This window comes from Rissa tridactyla, chromosome 3 (genome assembly GCF_028500815.1).
Source record: "Rissa tridactyla isolate bRisTri1 chromosome 3, bRisTri1.patW.cur.20221130, whole genome shotgun sequence".
NCBI lineage: Eukaryota > Metazoa > Chordata > Aves > Charadriiformes > Laridae > Rissa > Rissa tridactyla.
Genome location: NC_071468.1, coordinates 15,394,569 through 15,415,975, shown reverse-complemented (window position 1 = coordinate 15,415,975; position 21,407 = coordinate 15,394,569). Strand labels below are relative to the sequence as shown.

Here is a 21,407-nt window from a genome sequence, read left to right as displayed (position 1 = left end):
CTAAGGGTCTGAAAAAGACGGTAGTAATTAATTGCCAAGAGCAAGGAAAACTGAAAACTTTGAATTAGAGAGGCTGCTGATCAAACAGTTACATGGAAGCAGTTTAAGGCATAACCAAGACAGAGAAGAGGGCCGCAAGATGCCCGTCTCTCCGTCAAAAGGAAGGTTTTTTCCTATACCAGATACATAGCACAGTGGCAGCAGTGCAGCTTAAAATATTCTTGTGATTAACTGAGAAGCAGCTCACTTTGGTTTTGTTCTGTAGCAGTGAAATTTTAAAACAGGAAAGTACAAAAACCGATACTTTGAATTTTAGTAAGACAATCGGTGTTACGCCTCTTCTTGACTTAAGGTCTAGAAGAGTATGTTCCTACTACAAAGCCTACCACTAGAGAAGCAAAACATAGTGCTCTTTTCCCAAAAATGGTGAAGCAGGAGAGACACAGAATGTCCTTTATCTTTGGGCCTGGATGCTGTCTTCTGGCCATAAGTGACTGGAGCTGGAATTGAAGCACTGGCTTCATTCCCTACTGGCTGAGGCACATTGCTTTAAACAGTGAAACATCTTGCAGCTGTAGCTTCCTAGATCAACCCTCCCTCAAATGAACATGAAAAAAAAAAGAAGAAAGTATTTTGGACTATGGCTTTAGAGTTATCATTGTGTGTTCAAAGACACAACAGCATCAGCTGGGAAGTGTTGATAGGGCAAACTGACAGGTGCATTATGCAAAAGCTGAACTATGCTCTCCTAAAGGCTGAGACAAGTACATGACAGAAAGCCTCTAATTTAGACAGACGAGATGCCTCTCTGGAAACCTTTAAGTACATTTACATACTCTCACTGAATCTATAAGAATTTTAAACATGCGCTCTGAAATGCACTTACTTCTCTAACACACAGACTATCTTATTTTAGGCACAGTACACCCCCTCCTTAGCTATCTACAAAACATAGTGACACTGAGAATAAGCCAAACGAAACTTGTCACCACTTCTTTTATATAGATTTTTCCCTTTCCTCATCTACCAGTAGTTCCATCACACCTCATTTTAATTCAGAAAAATTCTACTCATCTCTTCCAAAACAGAAGCTGTTTCCAAAAATGATATGAGCTCTGTTCAGAGAAACTGGCTGTTTTGATCAACAACAGCTGCAACAATAAAGTAGGTAGAATAAATACACTATGACTTCCATGCATGCCTTATAATGTGTAATTTATAAAGCGAATACTCTGTTATAAAAAAAAAAACCACACAAAAAACCCACAAACAAAAGACAATTCATCAGAATAAAATTGTGATAAGTCAAAGAAAAAATGAACGTCCAAGACTCGGCTAAGATGTCCATGCTGAAGATTAAAGTTTAAGGTGGTCACAAACTAGAGGGCATGGACTGATGGGCATGGATTATTGAACGATGACAGTCTACAACCTTTTCAATGCTCAGATAAGATATATTCAGGTGGTTCCTGAAAACAGTACATCTTATTTTTTCTGCAGCAAGATTTTTTAATTGTCACGAAATTTTTTAAATGCACTCTTTATGGCAGGGTCTTAAATGCATTACCTTCCAAAATACCCTTCCAAGAGCCAGTGATATTACCACCTTTATGACAAAAGCAATCAGGACATAATAAATTAAGGGAAAAGCTAGTCATCCAATATTAACTAATAATTTCAGAATTCCTTGTACAAACTTTTTAGAGCACGTAGCACTACATAGAGCTTTACAGTTTAAAACAGAGCTCCACCTGATTTCAGCAACAGCTGAGAGTTCTCAGTATCTCTTCTCATCAAACCACAGGAAGTCAAGTGACTGATCCAGATGTGATGAACACACAATTAGTGGCTACATACAAAATACGTGGTTAACATCTACTATCACATAAAGAAAAAAAAGCCACCTCTGTAGCAGTCAGCAAGAGAATCAAATTCTCCACAGCATCATTCAATTCCCCCATAAAAAACATTTTCCTTTTCTGCAAACCACAACTTCATTCACTACATAACTGCTAACTTTGAGAGTTTCCGCCCCAACAAAATCTGAATGAATTTCCAGAGCCCTACTGTCCTATGGGATACGCAAAAACAGGTCGGGGCAGGGGGGTGGGGGTAGGGGTGGCAGGGGGGAAGAACACCACAATCATACAGCTACAAAGATAGGATGCACACAGAGAGATTGTTAATTCTGTCAGTTTGCATTTATACAATTTTAATTATTTCTTTCCTTATTTCTATCACAGATACATACTAGCAACAAAACAAATTTTCAGAGGTTTATACTTTATTCTTAAGTCATTTAATAATCACTTCAGTAATGTCAAAGCTTTAATGCAAAAATCCACTTACATAACATTCAGGATACGGCTACAAAAAAATCACCTTCAAGTTGCTCCTAAACCCAATTTCTACCAGTCCTCTGAAGCAGACACTCCCAGGCTTGACACCCGGCAGAGCTCCTGGAAGGTACGCTGAACATCCCTCCTGTTATTCTCTGCAGCGTGCTTAAAAAAAACCTGCGTTCAGGGGCTCTGCAGAGACTGGCTGCTTGCAGTTCCTTCCTCCTGGCTTCTGATGCTTCATATTCTATGCTCAAGTGCCCTCAAATAGAGAAAAGTATAGAAAGGAACACCGTTACCCTGCAAAGCAATTCCCAGGAAGACTCCCCGTTGTAATTTGGAATGCATCTTACCTTCCCATTTGAGAATAAAGTACAACATGGACTATTTTGGCTAAAGCTATAAGCAATACACACATTTCCTTTCTTTCAGATTAGAAGGAATTCCCTGACCTTTCATGCAAAACCAGAATTAACTCGAGCTTTTAAGCAGCCAAATTACTACGTAGATGCACAAAGAGCACCATGTAAATTTCTCCGTAACACCAACATCGACATTCCTTACTCCATTCTTACACCATTAGGATCTGGTGTGGTATTTCTGGGAAAGACATCAATAAAAAAAAAATCTCCTGACCACTCAACAAGGAAGAGTTACACAATTCATCACCTTCAACTTCTTAAGCTAGCTTTGCTTCTATCGTAGATACATTTCACCCTACAATCAGTTCACTGCCCTCAGGTGTGCAGATGTCAAAATGTGGCACTGAGCCGTAAATCTTTATCACTGAAACAGCAACCAAGAGAAAAAAATGCTCCAGTGACAGTGAAATATTCTACTTCCACAAGTGCTTTCAAAATACCAGCTGATATCAAGTAAAAAAAGCAGTGACGTATTCATTAATTAGGCCTTGCATTTCCAAGTCATAGGTAGGACTGGCTCCTGGTCTTATTTGAGACTGCTTGAGGTGAAGACATTTGCCAGGCAGTGGGCCCGCTTTCACATATAATACAAAATCCTCAAATTCAGCAACATCCTAGGCCAACAGCTCAAGGACAATCTTTGTATACTGTTCAGGTCACTTCACTTCTACATTTGGAATAATTCTGAGACTTAGATAAGCAAGACTTGGTCCTACGTGTCCTGTCATTGATTCGAAATCATTCAAAAGCAAGGTACGTATACTGGGGGCACAGAGGCACATTTAGGTCACATCAAAATGCGAAGGTTTAAGAATGACTCGTAACTCTTAGCAAACACAGAAAGACAGTTCTGAACCACCAACTACGTGTTTTGCACTTGTGCAGAAGCTAAGCAGAGTGCAGTGCCCCAAACACGACCAGAACACCAGTGCTCTTTCTGCAACACCACTGGAATTGGGATGGATCAAATTATCATTTTTCATGGTAAAGTTTCCCTCCTGAGCTATCAGGCTTGAAAGAAAAAGGAAAGAGAAATTTCCACATTGACTTTTCTTTTGTTTGTCTTTCTCTTAACACTGTGAACAACATCAAAAAGAAAAATATTAATGGATTATTTCAAGTATTTAAGTTTTGAATCCTAAAAAGCTAATAAACCCCAAAATCATGCATAGTATGCGGTTAAAGAACTCACAAGAGAAGCATGCCTCTTTTCTAGTGCAACCATCTGCAGTGACATTTTTGAGTAACATATTATCATGCTTGGTGCAGAAAAGTACCTCACAAAAAAGATTAATTTTGATTGTGTTAATAAAGCCTACAAGATTCTTGAGCACAGCAGTAGAGTCTCAGCTACCAGTTAAAGGCACAAGAAGCAAGAAGGGAAAAAAACATTCAAAGGGATGAGGTAAGGGAATTACTCTCCATTTAATCCGCAGCTCACTACTACAGTACTGAGTTCAGAAAATGGAAGGGACTTACGATATTAATATTATACACAAGAAAGCTTTCTCTCTTAGATGGGATTGAGAAGAAAAGGGGGAAAGGACCCAAGAACCTCCAGGAGAACATTAAGTTCTTCTGTGCAAGTTGGGATTTAGCTCAAGAAATCAGCAAGTAACTGGCTCTATACCCTTTCTTAATATAGCTCAGAGGCACAGATACATCCACCAGCAGAAAATACAAAGAATAAAAACATTCAGCAGGAGATGGGATAACTGCATTATTTACAAGCAGGAAAACCACAAATGAGCTATTGAAGCTCTCCAAAACAAATACTGATGTAGGATCTGGTTTTGCACTAGCTTGCACTTCATTCAGTTGTTACTGTTCCATACCAAAAGAAAATTTTTAAAACCCACTACTGTTCTGACTGCCTTTGATTTTACACAGGTGGGAATGACTATCCATTACTTCAGACGTCATGTGGTCAGGCTGAAGTCTCATACTTCATTAATACTTTTTTTTCCAAGAAAGATCACTTTAAGCAATCAAAAAACATTCATAAAAACTTACTGTTCTAGAATCCATCTGCTAATGAAGCCAAGACCAGACTAAAACACCAAATTCCACTCTCCATAGACTAGCAAGAAAACAAATTCATTTTAATAAAGCCTTTCACCTCAGAGTGCAGATTAATTTGTGACCTTCCATACCTCACTGCAAAAGAAAGAATAGGAGGTAAGTTTCTAAAGTCTTACTGTATCGAATCAAGAATGAGAGCCCTAAATGTAATTTTACAAATACTAAATGCGCAACAGTAGAGGAACAGCTATTCCTTCCCCACAGCTGGAAAGTATGCGCAAGGGCTGGCTATGGCAGTAGGCCATGGAAGGCAAATTCCAACCCTTGCCATACTTTCACTGAAGAACTTGGAGAAACTCAACCCCTGCTCTCCAATTCCTCTATTTCAGGTATATCATAACTAACTACCTTGGGACACCTCAAGAACTTTTGCCATTTGAATCTGGCAGAACAAAAAGAAAAATTACAGCGATTTGTACTAAATGTTTCTGCACAAACAAAACACAAAAGTAAATGCAAATTGTAACAGGACAATGAAATCACTCAGAAATATCCTTATTAAACCAACTCCCCCATAAATCAATTATGGTAACTTCTGATGCAAAACATTATGTATTATGCAAATTACACTGGGCCTGCAAGATAGTTGCTATCTGTGAAGTAATATCTCATGATTAGTTCTTGAATTTTTCTTTTGCAGTACTATTTAAAAAAGAAAAATACAGCATTTTGACTCTGGCATGTCATGATTAAGTTGCTGTAAAAACAGACTGACCAACCAACCAACCTCAGGGCACCCTACAGAACATATTCAAAAGTCTTTAAGCACAGAACACTGAAAGAAAATTAACTAAAAACGTAGAGCATCCATTCTTAATGGAAAGTTGAGTTTTACTTAGCACAGTTGCTTTAAAATCAGTTCCTTGCAGGGCGGTTCAGAGCACAGTGGGAACAGGCAGGAAGCAGACACTCAGGAGAACCAGGCAGAAAAAAAAGGAGGGGTGGAGGGACAGGGAGGGGGAATTTCCTGATCCACAGAAGTAACCATACTGTGAAATTGCCTACCTATGTTGTCCTTTTTACCTCAACTGATGACTAAATGCAAGGTTATAAGAGGACTTGCCTCAACCTTCAGTTAAAAGTTTTTTGAGCAATACCTACGCACACACAGCTTTCCAGGAGATAATTTCCAGTGTTAGCTGGAGATTATAGTCAAGAACTTTTCGTTATCTCTCCTGTCATCATGTTTGACTTCCTGAAAGCATACAAAGTTCTATGGGAAAAGTTTCTAGCATAGCAATGTTACATACAAATTCCCTTTCTCCTCTCTGAACTGAGTTTTGCAGCTTAACAGTTACTTGCTCCAACAGCAACAACAGACACTTCCCCAAAGTCCACTCAAGCTAAGCAAGGCCTACACGCAGCAGGAGCCAATGCAGACCTATTTCATAAATAGTAAGTATGAGACAAGATTTGAATGTACACATTACATTTCATATGAGATATTTAGCCACTCTGGGGAAAGCTTCTCTGAAACACCAGTGGCACGCATGTACTTTGTGGAGCTGCAGGAGAGATTTTTGACAAGGTGAGGTACAAACTGCATTAAGACTTAGAAGAAGTTTAATTTTTATGGAGGCCCGAGTTCAACATACCTAAACAGTTGCTCAAAACACAATTCTGGCAAGCATCCACCTGACCACTACAGAAGAGAGCACTTCCCTTATGAGAAATAAAACAATTGCCACTGCTCTGAGTTGTACAATGCTAAAGTTACAGGAGAGGGAGGAAAGAGGACATCACAGCAACAAGATCACAGAAATAAGATTCCAAGTTTTCTCAAGTAATGACGCCAAGAAAAAGTGTACCCAAACAGTACACTGAAAATTTAAGCAAATAAATAAAACACTTAAGCACACAGAAGTTACAAACCACACACACCTTCAGGAATTTCCACAGCAAACATTTCAAAAACTTTGAAAAAAAAATTTGGAATGAACATACACATAAACCTGGATCCTAGAAACTGCTTTTCCACTAAATTTTTGAATGGCCTTCAACAAATCACAGCTCTGCCTCCATTTCTTTGCAGAGATATTTAAGATGCTAATAATCACCCACTTTTCCCAAACAGATCTTCAAGGCAATACACACAAGTGCCCAGTATCATTGTAAATTACTTTGTCACCAGGAATCATTTGAAAGGGAAAAAAAAGAGCACTTAGAACCCTCCCAACTTGGAAAGAAATATATATTTTTTAAGTATACTTTAAAACATTAAAGCAAAATAAAGGAAATATCCTCTCTGGACACCCAGAAAAAGTACTTGAATTCTAGTTTTAAATACTTAACCAGTTAATACCCTCAAGTAAGTGACTTGGCTTTCTTTAAAAGCTCAGCAGCAAATATGAACTGCTTTACTATCATGGAATCAGTGAATAAACTCCCCAATTACCTCCATTAAACAAGAGCAGAATTTGGCTTATAAATGCTTTCTTCTTCCTACCAAGCAGACATCACAGTTTTGGCTTATGGCTCCAAGTCAACGCCTACCACAAAGTCTATATAAGTTTATTGTAAAAAAAAAAAAATGTTTTCCTATACATATAGTCTGTACCTACGTATATACACAGTCTTCCAAATACACCATCTGAATTTCTATTTAATAATTTTACACAGACTCATTTTGATAGACGATCTCCTTCCTAAAGATCCGCTAGTGAATCCTTCCCTATTGAGATGTCCTAACTTTCTGAAGTCCTAACACACCACCTATGGCTGGGAAACGTGCCTTTCACTGGAGAGCCTGTTTTTCTCTAAAAGAGGAAAAAAAAAAAGCAGCAGGGAAAAATAAGACTTAAGTCCTCAAATGCCAAGCATAGAAAAATATGGTACGAGATGGACACTAAGGCAGAGTGATAGTGTGAGGCTCAAAATGTCTGCAAATAGCACATTTACAAACTTCAGTTATTTCTTCAAATACTCTTATTTGAATAAGTGAGAAAGGACATCAGGTATGGCACAACGCAGAAGAGCTACATTGTTTTTATAAACACACATACACACACAAAGGACCCTAAACTCCTGTGGTTTGAGGTGTTTATGCTTAACTTAAATGTGCAGTTTGACATGCTTGACCTCCCTTCTCTTGAAGCTAATGAAAATTCTGCCACAAGCTTTTGGGCGTGGTGGAAGTGGTGTTATTGAAAACAACGATCAGCATACCAAGAATAAATACTTGTAGCTTTGCCAAAATTACTTCATTTACCATCTTCCATCTCCTGCAAGTTTCCTCTGCCGCTTCCCATAGGAAATGGCTTTGTAGCCCTGATGCTGGAACGGTGCTAAGAACGGCCTTCGCACCCTGTCACTGTAAGAGTGTACAATTTCTTATGCTGGGGGCGGGGGTGAAATACAGAAAGAACTGGAGAAGGTGTGCCTGAGAGAAATTGAAGATCTGAAGTGAGAGCAAAAACAAATGGTAACCTAACATTTGCAAAAATGCCATGAAAATCTATCAGTCACAAAGTTTTCTTTATTGCCTTAGAATCAGTGGGATAACATCAAAACTATTTTATTTTAATAAAGAAAATACTTCCCCCAAGCTAGTGAATTACTTTGATCTAAGCAGATCTAACAGTGACTTCCTAGAGAAAGTGGTTCCCCTAAACTGAAAAAGAAGAAAAGGACATAAAAAATAAAAGGAAATCCCCAAGAGACGGAACCCCTCTCTGAAATGGAAGGGACAAGGCAAGAAAATTGTTCTTTTAGAGACAGAATAACATTTGCTTAACTCCTAGGTTTTAAAATGTAAAATTTAACTTTGCTGAATATGAGCAGTCATCACTAAGAATTGTCAATTAACAATCTACTTCTTAATTTAGGTGGGTTGGGGTAAACAAAAAAAAACCCACAAGATTACATGGACAAAAATTAGACAAGTTTTGAAAAAAAAATCACGTTACAGTTTGACGTCATTGAAAGGTTTTAGTGCCATAAATTCAGCATATTTTAGAACTGAATGCATTGACGCTTTAGAAACAGTCAATGCACAGCAACATATCATGTAGACTTTGGGGTGTTTAAGAAGCTTTTGTAATTATAACTATAATTATATACATGGTTAAACACATTTACTGACAAAATAAACTATGTGACCAAGATGAAGCAAAAAACCTTGAGACTGGATTGTTCCCTTATGAAGAAAACTTAATGGTGAAATTAAAGCAAATTTTCTAAGTACTAACATCAAGAATTTCTTGGAAGAGATTCTCTTCTATTGGTAGTGCCAAGGATCACAGGGTTAATGTAATATTGTCAGTAAACAATACTGATTCCATTAAATAATCTTAGTTTGGGAGAAAAGGAATGTAAAAATTCAAGAAAAGTGTAGCTAAACAGCAAATCAGCAACTCCTTGCCCCTGCTGCACCCTTTCCCCCCTGCCCTCGACAGTTAAAGCAGTAGGATGCTACCAATACAGATACGTCTGCTAAATCACCCAGGAAGAGACTTTTCAGGTGTTAACATGAGCTCAGGAGGCGTATACTCAACGGCGTATTTGTACAGATACTCACTGAAGTAGCTAAGAAACCATGTCACTAGAAGCAACTGGTTCCCAGATCACCTTCTCTCAAGTCAAAGTGTTACTCGAGGATCAAATTAACCAAGAAATACCAAGTTAACGAAATAATGCACACCAGCTGTGGTAATACACATCACATACCATTTTCTCTTAGTAACCTTAACTCTATTTAGAGTTTGCTTTTTGAGAGTCTGGATTATAGTCAGTGGAGACACTAAGTCAATTCCTAACTTTCAGAAAAATAGGTAAGAGTATGAAGAAAACAAAAAAGCCAGCCTACCAAATACTTAGATCCAGAAAAACCAATTTGCCTAAATTTATTTCAAGAGTTAAATTATGACAGACATTTAGAAATACATCTTTCTTTAGCGGAAAGTGGTTGCTAGCTATGAAGGTAAAAATAGTCAATATTGGGGGTGGAGTGACACGACAAAATAAAGCGTCTTACGACAAAACCAGCACAGCTCAATGATAATGATTTTCTCTGCAAATTTCTATTTGTGTAAGTAGCAGCTTCTCTAATTTCCCTGTAACACATCAGATCACAGTAAAAACAAGTCTCTTTTGTGTTAGTCCCTACCAAAATTATAAAAGGATCCTTTTAAATTATCACAAAATAGAATGACATCAAGTGCTTTCTAGAACTTGGGGGAAATAGAACAAAACTATTCCAAGCGCGTTAATATAAGAATCTTTGACTTCCAGTTACAAAACGTACAAGGAAAACTGTTTAAAGGCATTGAGTGATACTACGCCAAATACCACAAAACACACAAATACACCAACGCTTTATTTTTCCAAGGAACTGCCATCACCAAAATCAGACAGCTATTTTGAAGACCCCTATTCATGACTAGAAATCTCCTCATTGCAAGAAAAGTTTTGGTAACTGTTATGGAAACAAAAAGGCTCACTGAATTTCTACACCAAGTATCTGTCAGAATAAGCTGGGGACGTCAAAATTCAATTCAAAATTGTAGCTTCCTTGGATTTTAGAGGGAATCTGAGGGGCAATCTCTGAACTTGGAGCTACAGTAGGTGAAGGCACTGAAGTCTGGGCTGTCACAGTCCTAGACACACATACCCACTTTTGTACAAACACCAGGACAATCTCTTCACACAACTGGATCAACAGATTTCAACACGTTTCTGCAGGGTTACTTTTCGACTGGATTATGTCCCTGTGCCCACGTAAGCACCAGCAAAACAGAGATCAGTGGATTTAGCCAGCCTTAAGGCACCATCAAATCGGCCCCCACCTACATAAAACCAGCCAGTTACAATTAAAAAACCAACTTCTGTTTCCTCCTTCTCTTGTTACTATGTGTCCTGCAAAACATTCAAAAAACACAGTGCTTTATTTACAAAAGGCAGCGCGGTAAAGGTGAAAGAGCTTTCAAAGAGGGAGAGCAGGAAATACCTTGGGACTATGGTGTCCCCACAGCACGAATGACATTTTCTTAAACCACTTGGCATTCCTGTAACAAAAGTCATTGCCACCCTTCCCATCACTTCTTTATTTTAGTTTTAGGTATTGAAATGATAGAGCTTTACTCTCAATTAAGTCACTTCATATTTAGACCACAGGACTAAAACAGATCACAATTTCTTACTCACAGCCAGAACAAACAGCCCAAGGCCCCATCTCTACAAGAGCTTACAAGTACAAATGATTTACTTTAGTAAATCAATTGATACATCAAGATATAAACAGGTGTTTACAGAAAATGCTATGTGGCTGCACCTGAAGGTAAAACCTGTGTGTATTTCTCACACAGGTGACTTCTTTTTGTTACCAGTCTCTACACACAACCTCTGTATTATGAACCTGACAAACTAAGTCATGAAGTATTGGAAATGACTGGGGAGAAACACAAAACAAAAAACATTAAAATCCAGAAACCAAGATTTTGGCCACAGGAAGATTAACTTGACACATGGATATCTGCATCGCATTAGAAAGACAAACTGAGATCTTGCTCAGATGAAAAGCAACAAAATGAAGGCAGGAGAGAAGAGCAGGAGGCCTCAGCTTAGAGCAGGTAAGTACCTTAAAGCTTTGCTTTGGAAAAGCGTTATCCACGAAAAACACAAAGAAAGGAAAGGAGGAAGAACCCAGAAACGAAGACCTGCAGGCCCTTCACCGCAGGTGAGGACACTTCACAGGCAGGACAGTCACACAAGCCTAAAATAAGGTAGGATTTTAAGACGAAAAGGATGAAACAAGGGCAACAGCGAGAGGGAATACTTTCAAAAATAAATAAAATCACTTTACACAGAGAAAACTGCTCATGTACCCTCCACCCTGAGAACGAAGTACTTCTACCTCCCAAGCTAAGCCAACACCATCCTCTCCAAGCCCAGACTTCTGGGACTGAAAAGAAACTGAACAAAAAGAGCAACAAAGTGTTGCTGGTCTAATCCCACAGCATTTGAAGGAAACTTAATTACTGCTATTAACATCTACGAATGCTTTTTCCCTCCCCTCTGGAATGCCACTCTGAACTCACCTAGTCTTTCTACAAAAAGAATTACCACACATTTCTACTAAATTGCTGAAAAAAAATATATTTAAAAGGTTGGGTTTTTTTTTCCCCTCAAAACGGCCTACAAAATACTGTAGTTCACAACATCCACAAGCTCCAGATCAAAATCTTTCCAAAAAGATGCAGAGAGAAGGTGCACTAAGATGATGATCCCTAAGGATAGAAAAAACCTACAATATTGTGTAACAAAACTAATTTAAATCAAACTGGAAGTCTGGATACGGGTAAGGAAGAATTATGAAACACAAAGTCTCGGGAGTCTGGATACACCTCATGTGGATTTGATCCACGGTGACTGCTAGTAAACCTAATTAGGCTGTATTACTAGAAATAAAGCAAACTGACCCGTCTGAATAGAAGATTTTTGCAGTTACTATTAAGCCTACTGTCATGTTTAAACTATTTGAAACAAAAATCTTGTAGTTAACAAAAGATTGCACATGAATGACCTAAATCACTTGCATTTTTTAAAGATTTTAGTCCACATTAGTGGCATTCCCAAGCTTAATGAGGATTTTAGAAAAATAATGTGTTGAGGTAAGTTAGACCAGAGTAGAACAAAATATTCTAGTTGTTCAGCCAGAAAAAGAAAATCAAATTAAACAAGCACAAATGCTTATGGAAGGAATGCCTGCTTTGCCAAAAGATAAAACTTAAGAGTCCAGGAGTTGGCCTTTTCTTTTAATTCTGATGTCCACTGTACCTTTCTTAGGTTTTACAGCTTGGCAACAGGATCTAATTGCTTCTGGAAGTTTGCTGTGCAAATGGAAATGGTAAGTATTTTACAGTATATAAGTAATTAGGGATGCCATGAATGGGTTAATGTTTTGCAAAGACATATCCAGGATAATTTACAGTTTCCACTTACAGAAAATAATGACTTCCAGGGTAGTAGCCTGCATCCACTTTGTATTTGGAAATTCTGTATTTGCAATTTATTTGCAATAAAATTTCAAAACAACATTGGCACTTGACTATCCAGCCACAGGTAGGACTCAAAAGTGAATTACTTTTATTTGCTGCTGCTATTCTGAATTCAAGCGCTGACCTATGGGTGTAAGACAGAACTTCAAAAAGAAAGGTAGTTTCTCTCAATTTTGTAAAAAGAAAAAAAAGTATATATACATAACAATGTATTAAACTGTATTGGGCCAAATAAGCTCGTTGTTTTTATAGCACAATACCCTTCTTTCAGTCAACTGTGAGCTAAGAATATGCTACGGGTTATAGAAGAGTACCTCAGCAAAGTTCAGGAGAGAAGGGCCAAAAGACAAGTAGTTTAATCAGCCATACACATGCACAGCGCCATATGCTACACAGAGGTTAAGAATTCAAACACACTTTCAGCAGTACGTTTTACAGTTATGATTGTTGCACAAATAAACTATTGGGTTAACCCTTCAACATGAAACGTCTTAGTAACAGGGAACTTGTTGCGTTGTCATGAGGTTTACAATGCCCACTGAGCAGACTAACTCATATAATCATATTTCTCCATTTGTCTCAATTAGACCAAACCATGCTAGGAATTTGTGTACAGAATAAAGGCATTCCTGAAAATGAAGTATTAGTTACCTTTCTATCTAAGCAAGAAGTACCCGTTTGCAATAAAAAGGACATCACTGACAGAAGTCAACATAAAACAAATTAAAAATCCCAAAGCCTCTGAATACTTCGAAACTTTCCCTGCACAAAAGAACAAAAGCAACCAAAAAGAAGATCCCTAAAAAAATCCCCTAATTTCAATAAAAATAAGTTTAAAAAAAAATTGGTGTACTGTAAATGTGCTGAGAAATACGTGTTACAATGGGTTAATGCCTCACTCTACTGGAAACTGGCTTTAACTCTAATGCAAAACAAGTAGAATTAACTGGATGGTCTCACAGCTCATTTGATCACATCAGAACTGTTGATAAACTTACAGTAATTAGTTTCCTGTGTTCAAGACAAGAATCAAAACTGAAATAAATGTGGGAGAGGTCACAATTCAAAAGCTATAGAGGTTAAACACAGAGCCACCTAACAAAAAGGTCTGCACAGGCAACAATTCTCCTACATATTTTCCTGTGGTTTTTTCCCCTTCTTTTTCAAGTAATTTGGTGTAAAACTGCACCCCTATAAAAGCTGTTTACACAGTATTCTGAAACATGGAGACTTGAAGGTCGTTTCTATTTGACAGCACTGAAGAACCTTCTTCTTTCACCCTAATCAATAAAAAGCATTTCATTGTTAGCTGCAGCTATGTAACAAAAACAACAGTTTACTTAAAATAAGCAAAGTGTTATCGTAAACAATGACAGAAATTTGTGCGTCAAGAATGCCACAATGACTTCTACATAGATCCCCATAGCTCCATATACCTCAGCTGCAGGCAAGGAAACAACATATTAAGTGGCCTTGACAAGCAGGATGCTCATTCTTTCCCAAAAAGAATTTAATAACTGTGTTATCTTATGTCAATCAGACCAAGAAGTATTCCAGGTTTATAACTGCAATAAGGAAAAAAAAAAAATTTTTTTTTTAAAAATGTATTTCTAATGGGTTAGACAGTAATAAGCACCAAAGTCTACTTTAAAAAAAAAGTAATAAGAAACACTTAAAGAAGTTGAGTGCTAAGTCTTTTACTGCTGTCTCTGCTAGGAATAGGACCTAAATGAAGGATTATTCTTTTAAGAGTCTGTTTTAAAAACAAAATATAAACAGCTCATAGCTGAAAATGCCTGTGATTTCTTTCATGACCTACAAATAGATAAATAACACAGAAGAGGAGCAGGAGTCTAAGGATTTTGTTTTCTTTTGTTACTAATGTTTAAAAACAAACCTAGCTCAAAAACAGGCATAACATTTTTTCTTAAGAAAAAGATGAGAGAGATATTGCCAGAAAGAAAACACAGACAACCTCTCCACAACTCTGTCTTAAAAAAAATGGTTTTATGGTGACAGAAACATTTTTAATGTCCAGAAGAGATGTCACACATCTGAATGACAGAAGTATGAGATCAATGATGACAGTTTAGTCTATGACTATATCAGCACTGCATAAATAGCACAATGTTTCGGTTCTAACTAGAGTTGAAACTGAGAACAATTTAATCCATCTTCCAAAGCTTCCTTTGATAGAAAAAAAAAAAACAAACCAAAAAAAACACCCACCCCAAACCATAAAAACCACTAAAGGGCAGTTTACATTTTTCCTACAAGAGAACAGATTCAATCAAGTCACGCACCTCACCATGCTATTGCTAGTGCTCTCCATCTTCCTTCCCTTATATCTCCACACATTTTAAAGTTCTTTCTAATTTTCTTTCAATGCATCCTAAATAACATTCTTCTAGTTCCTTTTTAAAACCAATTCAAATTGGAGCCAGTGTAAAGGAAGTTTTCCCAGAACAAAAACATCTCTAAAAGCTTCTTGCTATCACTATATTTTTCTTTCAAGTTCTGCATATCAGCCTTCATTACCTCCCTCACAGTCTTGAGTCGTGGCAACTTGTACACACGCAGAAACGAAAAAGCAAAGCGCATGGAATTCTTAATAACTTTCTCTGGAAAGCTCCAGTTGCTATAATTAGACAATCCCTTTTCTAAATCACAAATACAACTACCAATAGAGATAAAAATGAAAACTAGCATCAAATACATAGAACAAGCCACATCTAAATGCTCCGTTTCCTTCCTGTCATCTCAAAACACGCCCTGATTTAACCCTCAGAACTCAAATACACAGGTTGTTTCCATGATTGTCTTTGCACATAAAATACCTACATAGAAAAAAAAAGTAAAATCATATCATCTTATCCACATGTCACAAAACTAGTAACGTATAAAAATAGGGAAAGTAATTATGTTTTCACTTTAAGCCAAAAAAAGGATTTTTAGAAGTAACACACTCCAAATCACAAAATAATTAACCTGACACTTCAAACCAGTCTAATGTCATTTCAAGCACCTCAAAAGACTGAGAACCTACAAAAATGTAAAACTCAGCTTCTTGTTGCACAGACGTTACTTTCTCCGCTTATTTATAACATCAAACCAAAAGATGAACAACCAATTCAGATGCTCAACTGTTTCACCCTGCTTTATTTTCTAATAAATTATAGATCTAGACAACAAGTTCATAAAATAGTCCTAAAAGATCCGTGAAGCTTCATGGTTCTAGAACATGAAGCTTCTTAGTTGCCCTAAATATAGCAGGAGTCACATGGCTGTCACTAAGACCACATTAGCCTTTCTGTGCTAGAATATCTCCTCAACACTTCCCAATAAAAATTTAGATTGTACTACAAATATTCAGTCTTACCTGAAATATAGCATGTAATATCTCAGACCTTGAACAGCTTAAATAAAAATACACATACACAACCCTTCAAAAAAAAAAAACACCCCAAGACCCCCACAAAACCAAATAGTAGCACCTCAAAACTGCACCACTGAAAAGCAAGAAAAAAATTATTTGCTGTTGTGCTCAACAGGAATCTGTAATCACCAAACAGCTATTTATTAGCCTTTTCTTAAAAATGACTAACTACGTAAATAAATCTTATTTGCTTCTAGAAAGAATAATTTTTAAAAGCAGTTTAAGCTTAAAATGATGAACAGTTCTCAGGAGTAAACTTGTACTTTGCAATTTGTAAATGCACAAACATACCAGTCCACATCATTCCAAGACCAATTCCAACAATTTCAGACTGCACTCTTCATAGTAATAAAGCAAATTTGTGAAGGCTTGGCATAAACCCACAAAGTGTCTTTCCAAGACAGCAACCAACTGACATCCACCAGCAGACATACCACGCACTGAGTTTTATTTCACTGATGGGAAAAATAAATTAATACACACTATTTTATACGGTACATTCAAAACTAAGAGTGCTTCACGTACAGCAGCTTTCAGAACTCCCTGGTGTGAAATTGGTGGTATCTTCCCTGTCGTTCAAATAGGGAAGCTGAAAAAAAAAACCACGAGCTGAAAGCACTTCAACATTGAGTCACTGATGGAGATGGGCACTACCTATGATTTCTGGCTGCCAGCCTTCTGCGTCTGCCACTACTCGGCATGTCTCCGACTTCAAAACCACATATAACCTCTTTCTAATCAACCACTTGCATTGTTTCCCCTTTTGGGAAGAGATGTACGCGCGGTCATGATTACATCAAAGAACAGGGTATCCTCAGTAGCTACTTAGTACCCACTGCACCCAAGCACTGGAGGCTACACTACCTCTGTAAAAACCTGATTTTGCCAACCCCCTGATTTCCACAGAAATGCCAGAGACCGCTAATTTCACTAGGAGGGCTGGCTTTCAGAAGAGACAACTCATATGAGTGTTTGTAAGACAAAGACATCATTCACATAAGACACTACTTCCAACGGCAGGTACTAGAACCCGTTGCTCTTGCATTTCACCTCACAAACTCTCTTGAAAAAACTCTCAGGGTAGAAGTCTGGGACAGCAGAGCTGGGAGCCAACGGAGGACTTGGGTAACTCAGCCTTGAAAATGGAAGGAACTGGTCTCATCTGAAGCTGAAGAGTCCTGCTAAGGCACAGCTGGAGCATGAGAGTGGAAAAGTAGCAGGAAAAACAGGCCAGCAAGAAACCTTATTCCAGCCTTTCCAAAACAGTGTATTATTTCCATCAGCAGCCTGTAAAGTTTATTACAGAAATCTTTGGGTACTGTCAGAGCCTTGTAATGATGCATTTATCCATCAAACAGCCACCAATGAACGCACCAGCACCCAATATGATGGGTCCCAAACACATCGTTACCCTGATCACATTGATATGATTAAATTTGTTCTTATTATTATTTACAGGATATCAGTTGGCCAGATCCGCTGCAGACTACACTAAGTTTCTGCATACAAAATACCCTTGGAGACACCATATTTTCCTAGTCTTTCACAGCTTCTGTATGCTACAGTGACAAGTTTTAGAGGGAAGATTCTTCAGAAGTACTTTTAATTATTATTTCCTCCTTAGCTAGGACGCATTAATTACAGCCTGCTCCTCCAGATAATAAAAAAAAACAAAGACTAGTGCAATATGAACAGTAGAAGAAACTTAATTACTGAGTCAGATGTCCTTTAGATGTCAGTATGACTACAGCGAGAAGCAGGAAAATAAAACACATATCAGCCTCAAGTTGTTAGATCAGTTATCAAAACAACGTCTTTCCTCAGTGACTTCATTATGAAGAGCTCAACCAGCTAATTAATCAAATGCCTGTTACGTGTTTCAAAAATGTGCCTTTTTTTTAATAAAGGAGACTTGCTGATGTATTTATTACAAAGCAAATGTGGTAAATGGTTCTGCATGTAAATGCAGAAGTGCAGCATGACTTTGAAGTTTGAAGGTCAGATACAGTAACTGTTCTCATCAAGGTTCTTATGTCAGACTGCATCTTCTGCTCTGCATTTGTGTTTAGCAGGAGGAAGAAAACTAATTAAAAAGAAAAACATAGAAGCAACCAGTTCTGTGACAACTTAAGAAGAACTGGAATGCTATAATTCACCCGTTTTCATTTAAAAACCTGCAAATAGCCTGTCTCCCCAAAATGAAGAAAGAAAACAGCAATGGTGGTGGGGGGACACCACACAATTTTATTCTGCTTCTCGACTTTGTTTTCCTCATCAGGAAAATCAATCTAATTAAGTCAGCAAGGATTTTGTGTTAAAGAAGAGAATGTAATTTCTCCATTTTCACAGACATTTCAAACCCATACCATTTAAGAGAGCTGAAGGATTTTCTTGTTGATTTTTATTTTAAAGCTGTATAGATTAGAATGCAGATGCAAATCAGAGGATTGTGTACTGATCTTTTTTCACAGGCATCAAGAGAATTCATCCCCCACCCCTCCATATTCCCATCAACTTTAGGACACAAAACTCAAAAACTGGTCCTGAAGGCAAACAAATACGCTTTATGTACCAGAGTCTGATCCACGTCAAAAAAGAAAAAAAAAAATAACGTATGCTTTATATGTGTACCTCAAAGACGAATAACCAATATGGATTTCTTTTTAGCACCACCACCATGTTTAAATACAGTAAAACTGATAACAGTTCCCAGTAAAACACTGAGTTATAAACAATCCCCTCTTACATGTAAATAACAGAGACATTATACAAAGCAGAGAGGAACATGGACGGATGTACACAAAATAAACACACTCAAACTTACCCCACTCCAGATACTCAAGGATGTTCTTCTCTCTTCTCAGAGGGGAATTATTACATTCATCATAAAGGCAGATGAGTATATCCAGCAAGGTTTCCACACTGAAGCATTGCCCATTAGTCTGAGTTGGCCCATCCAAAATAAACTGCTCCAACTGCTTCAAACGCACTTCTCCAGACATGGTTGTTTCAGTTTGCATTGGGGTTTCTTTTTTAATGATTATTATTACTTTGCCAAAACAACAACAACAAAAAAAAATCTTTTGAGGGTTTTGTTGTTTAAGAAGAAGTCAACAGCATTTTTAACAAGTGTCAAACTCTGGCAGTGCTTAATTTCCAGCCCACCTCGGCGTTCCCAGCCTGAAACTAAACCCTTGCAAGTTTCAGGCACGCAACATAGAGTGTGCGCATAATTTTTAAGAGAAGAAAATAGTTATCCTGAAAAAAAAATAAACATCATTTAATACGCTTAAGAAGAAGGGGGGGAAGAATATATGGCCGCTCCTGACGCTGTAATAATAATAATTGCACTCGAATTCAACCGAGACTGACTGACACCGATTTCACCGTGCGTGCAGAGGCATACGCACTTATATATTTAAAAAGGTCTTCATTCAAAATGCAGCTCATGCAACGCGATGCTGAGCAGGGCCCCGCCGCATCACCACAGCCCAACAGCCCCCTCCGGCTGGCACCAGCCTTCCGCTTCCCACCACGGAGGGGAAGGGGGGGCGGGGGGGAGGAAGGGAAAACGTGTATTTATATATTCCTGTGCACGAAAGGAAGAAGAAAACAGGGCGCACACCGGCGGGGAAGGAGGGAAGGGGCCGCGCAGCCCCGCCACCGCCCCCCCGGCCCCGGCCCGGCCGGGCAGCGCCTCGGAGGCCACCGCGCCCGCCGTGGGGGTGGGCCGCAGGTCCCCCCCGGCCGCCCCTCCTTAGGGCGCAGCCACGTCCTGCCCCGGGCAGCCTTTCCCTTTCCTCCTCCTCCTTACCGAGTCTCCTTTTAAGGCTTTTCAGTGATTCAAAAAAACTAAAGTCTTCATCGTCGCCCCCCGGCTCCTCCGCTGCGCCAAAGGGGCGGCGGGCGGAACGCGCGCCCCGACACACCGGCACCGCCGCGGGGAAGCGCTCCGAGCCCTGTCAAATCCTTCCCATGGCTGCTGCGGCGGCGCCCTCCTCCCTCCTCCTCCTCCTCCTCCTCCCGGTGCGCGTCCTGGGGCGGAGGGAAAGCACCGGCGTCCCCGCTCTGGCCGCACGCTGCGGGCCGGCAGGCCCCGGCGGCTTCACTCCCGGCGGCGAGATGCTGCTCTGCCGGCTTCGCCCCCCCGGGCAAAGGGCATCCTCCCGCCGTGCCGGTGTGGGCTCTGTGTGTGTGTGTGTGTGTGTGTGTGTGTGTGTGTGTGTGTGTGTGCGTGGGGCGGCGGGGAGGGGTAACGGCGGCGCCCTCCCTCCCCTCCGCTTCCGCGCCCTCCTCTTCCCCGCCGCTCCCTCCCTCCTTCCTTCCCTCCCTCCCTCCCGCGGTCACACGCAGCAGCCGCCGCCGCCGCCGAGCTCGTAGCAGCCCAACATGGCGGCCGCGGCGGGGGGGCGCCGCCGCCGAGCGCCGCCGCAGCGCGGGGAGCCGAGCCCGGGGCCGCCGCTACTGATGGGATTGAGGGGAGGAGGAGGTGGGGGGAGTGCTGCAGCAGGGAATGCAGGGATACGGGAGGACTGAGGCGGAGGGGAGGGAGAGAGGGCGGGAGAGAGAGGGGAGGCCGCCGGGGCTGGGCTGCTCCGGGCGGACCCTCCCGCCAGGCCGGGGGTCCCTCCGGGGACTTACCCCTCTTCGCCGCCGCCCCCGCCGTCCCGGTTCCCCGCCGCCGCCCCCGCCGGCTCGTCTCCCTGGCAATTACGCCTTTTCATTAAAAAACACGGCCTTATTAAGGGCGGCGGGCTGAAGGGCAGGGGGAGCAGAACCCTGCCCGGCGTCTCTTTTCCACAGCCATCGCTGCCGAGCCTTTCAGCGCCGAGCACCAGGTGCGAGCACGGACCCCCGCCGCCTCACCCTTCGACGACTAAAAACCTGACAGAAAGCGCGGCCGTTCATGGCGGTTACCTCCCCGCTTGTGAAGGGCCTTCCCTCCCCGCCGGGCCCGCCATACCGCCCCAGCACACACAGGGGGAACGAGCTGGTCGGGCCTGAGGCGGGGTGGACAATGGCAGCCACCCAGCAGCCCGTGGTGGCCGTTCACCTCTGGGAAGGTGTAAGGGATGTGGTGTCGTGCTCATGCTAATGTATGTAAGTCAGCCTGTAGCTTCAGCTCGTCCTTCCT

The 21,407-nt window shown here is 40.2% G+C and overlaps 1 protein-coding gene across 14 annotated transcripts in view; it reads right to left on the bottom strand.

The window, feature by feature from the left end:
• Window positions 1–20,559, bottom strand: part of CDC42BPA (CDC42 binding protein kinase alpha) — a 189,832-nt gene extending 169,273 nt beyond the window's left edge. For 6 of the 14 annotated variants that reach the window (XM_054194345.1, XM_054194343.1, XM_054194342.1 and 3 more), the window contains exons 1-2: window positions 20,088–20,558; window positions 19,098–19,322 (exon numbers count right to left, since the gene is read on the bottom strand). In XM_054194345.1, coding sequence (XP_054050320.1) covers window positions 19,098–19,293 — 196 coding nt within the window. In that variant the 5' untranslated portion in view covers window positions 19,294–19,322; window positions 20,088–20,558. Of the gene's footprint in view, window positions 1–19,097; window positions 19,532–20,087 lie in introns of all 14 variants that reach the window. The other 8 variants (XM_054194339.1, XM_054194341.1, XM_054194346.1 and 5 more) reach the window with 3 other exon arrangements.
• Window positions 20,560–21,407: the final 848 nt, after the last annotated feature.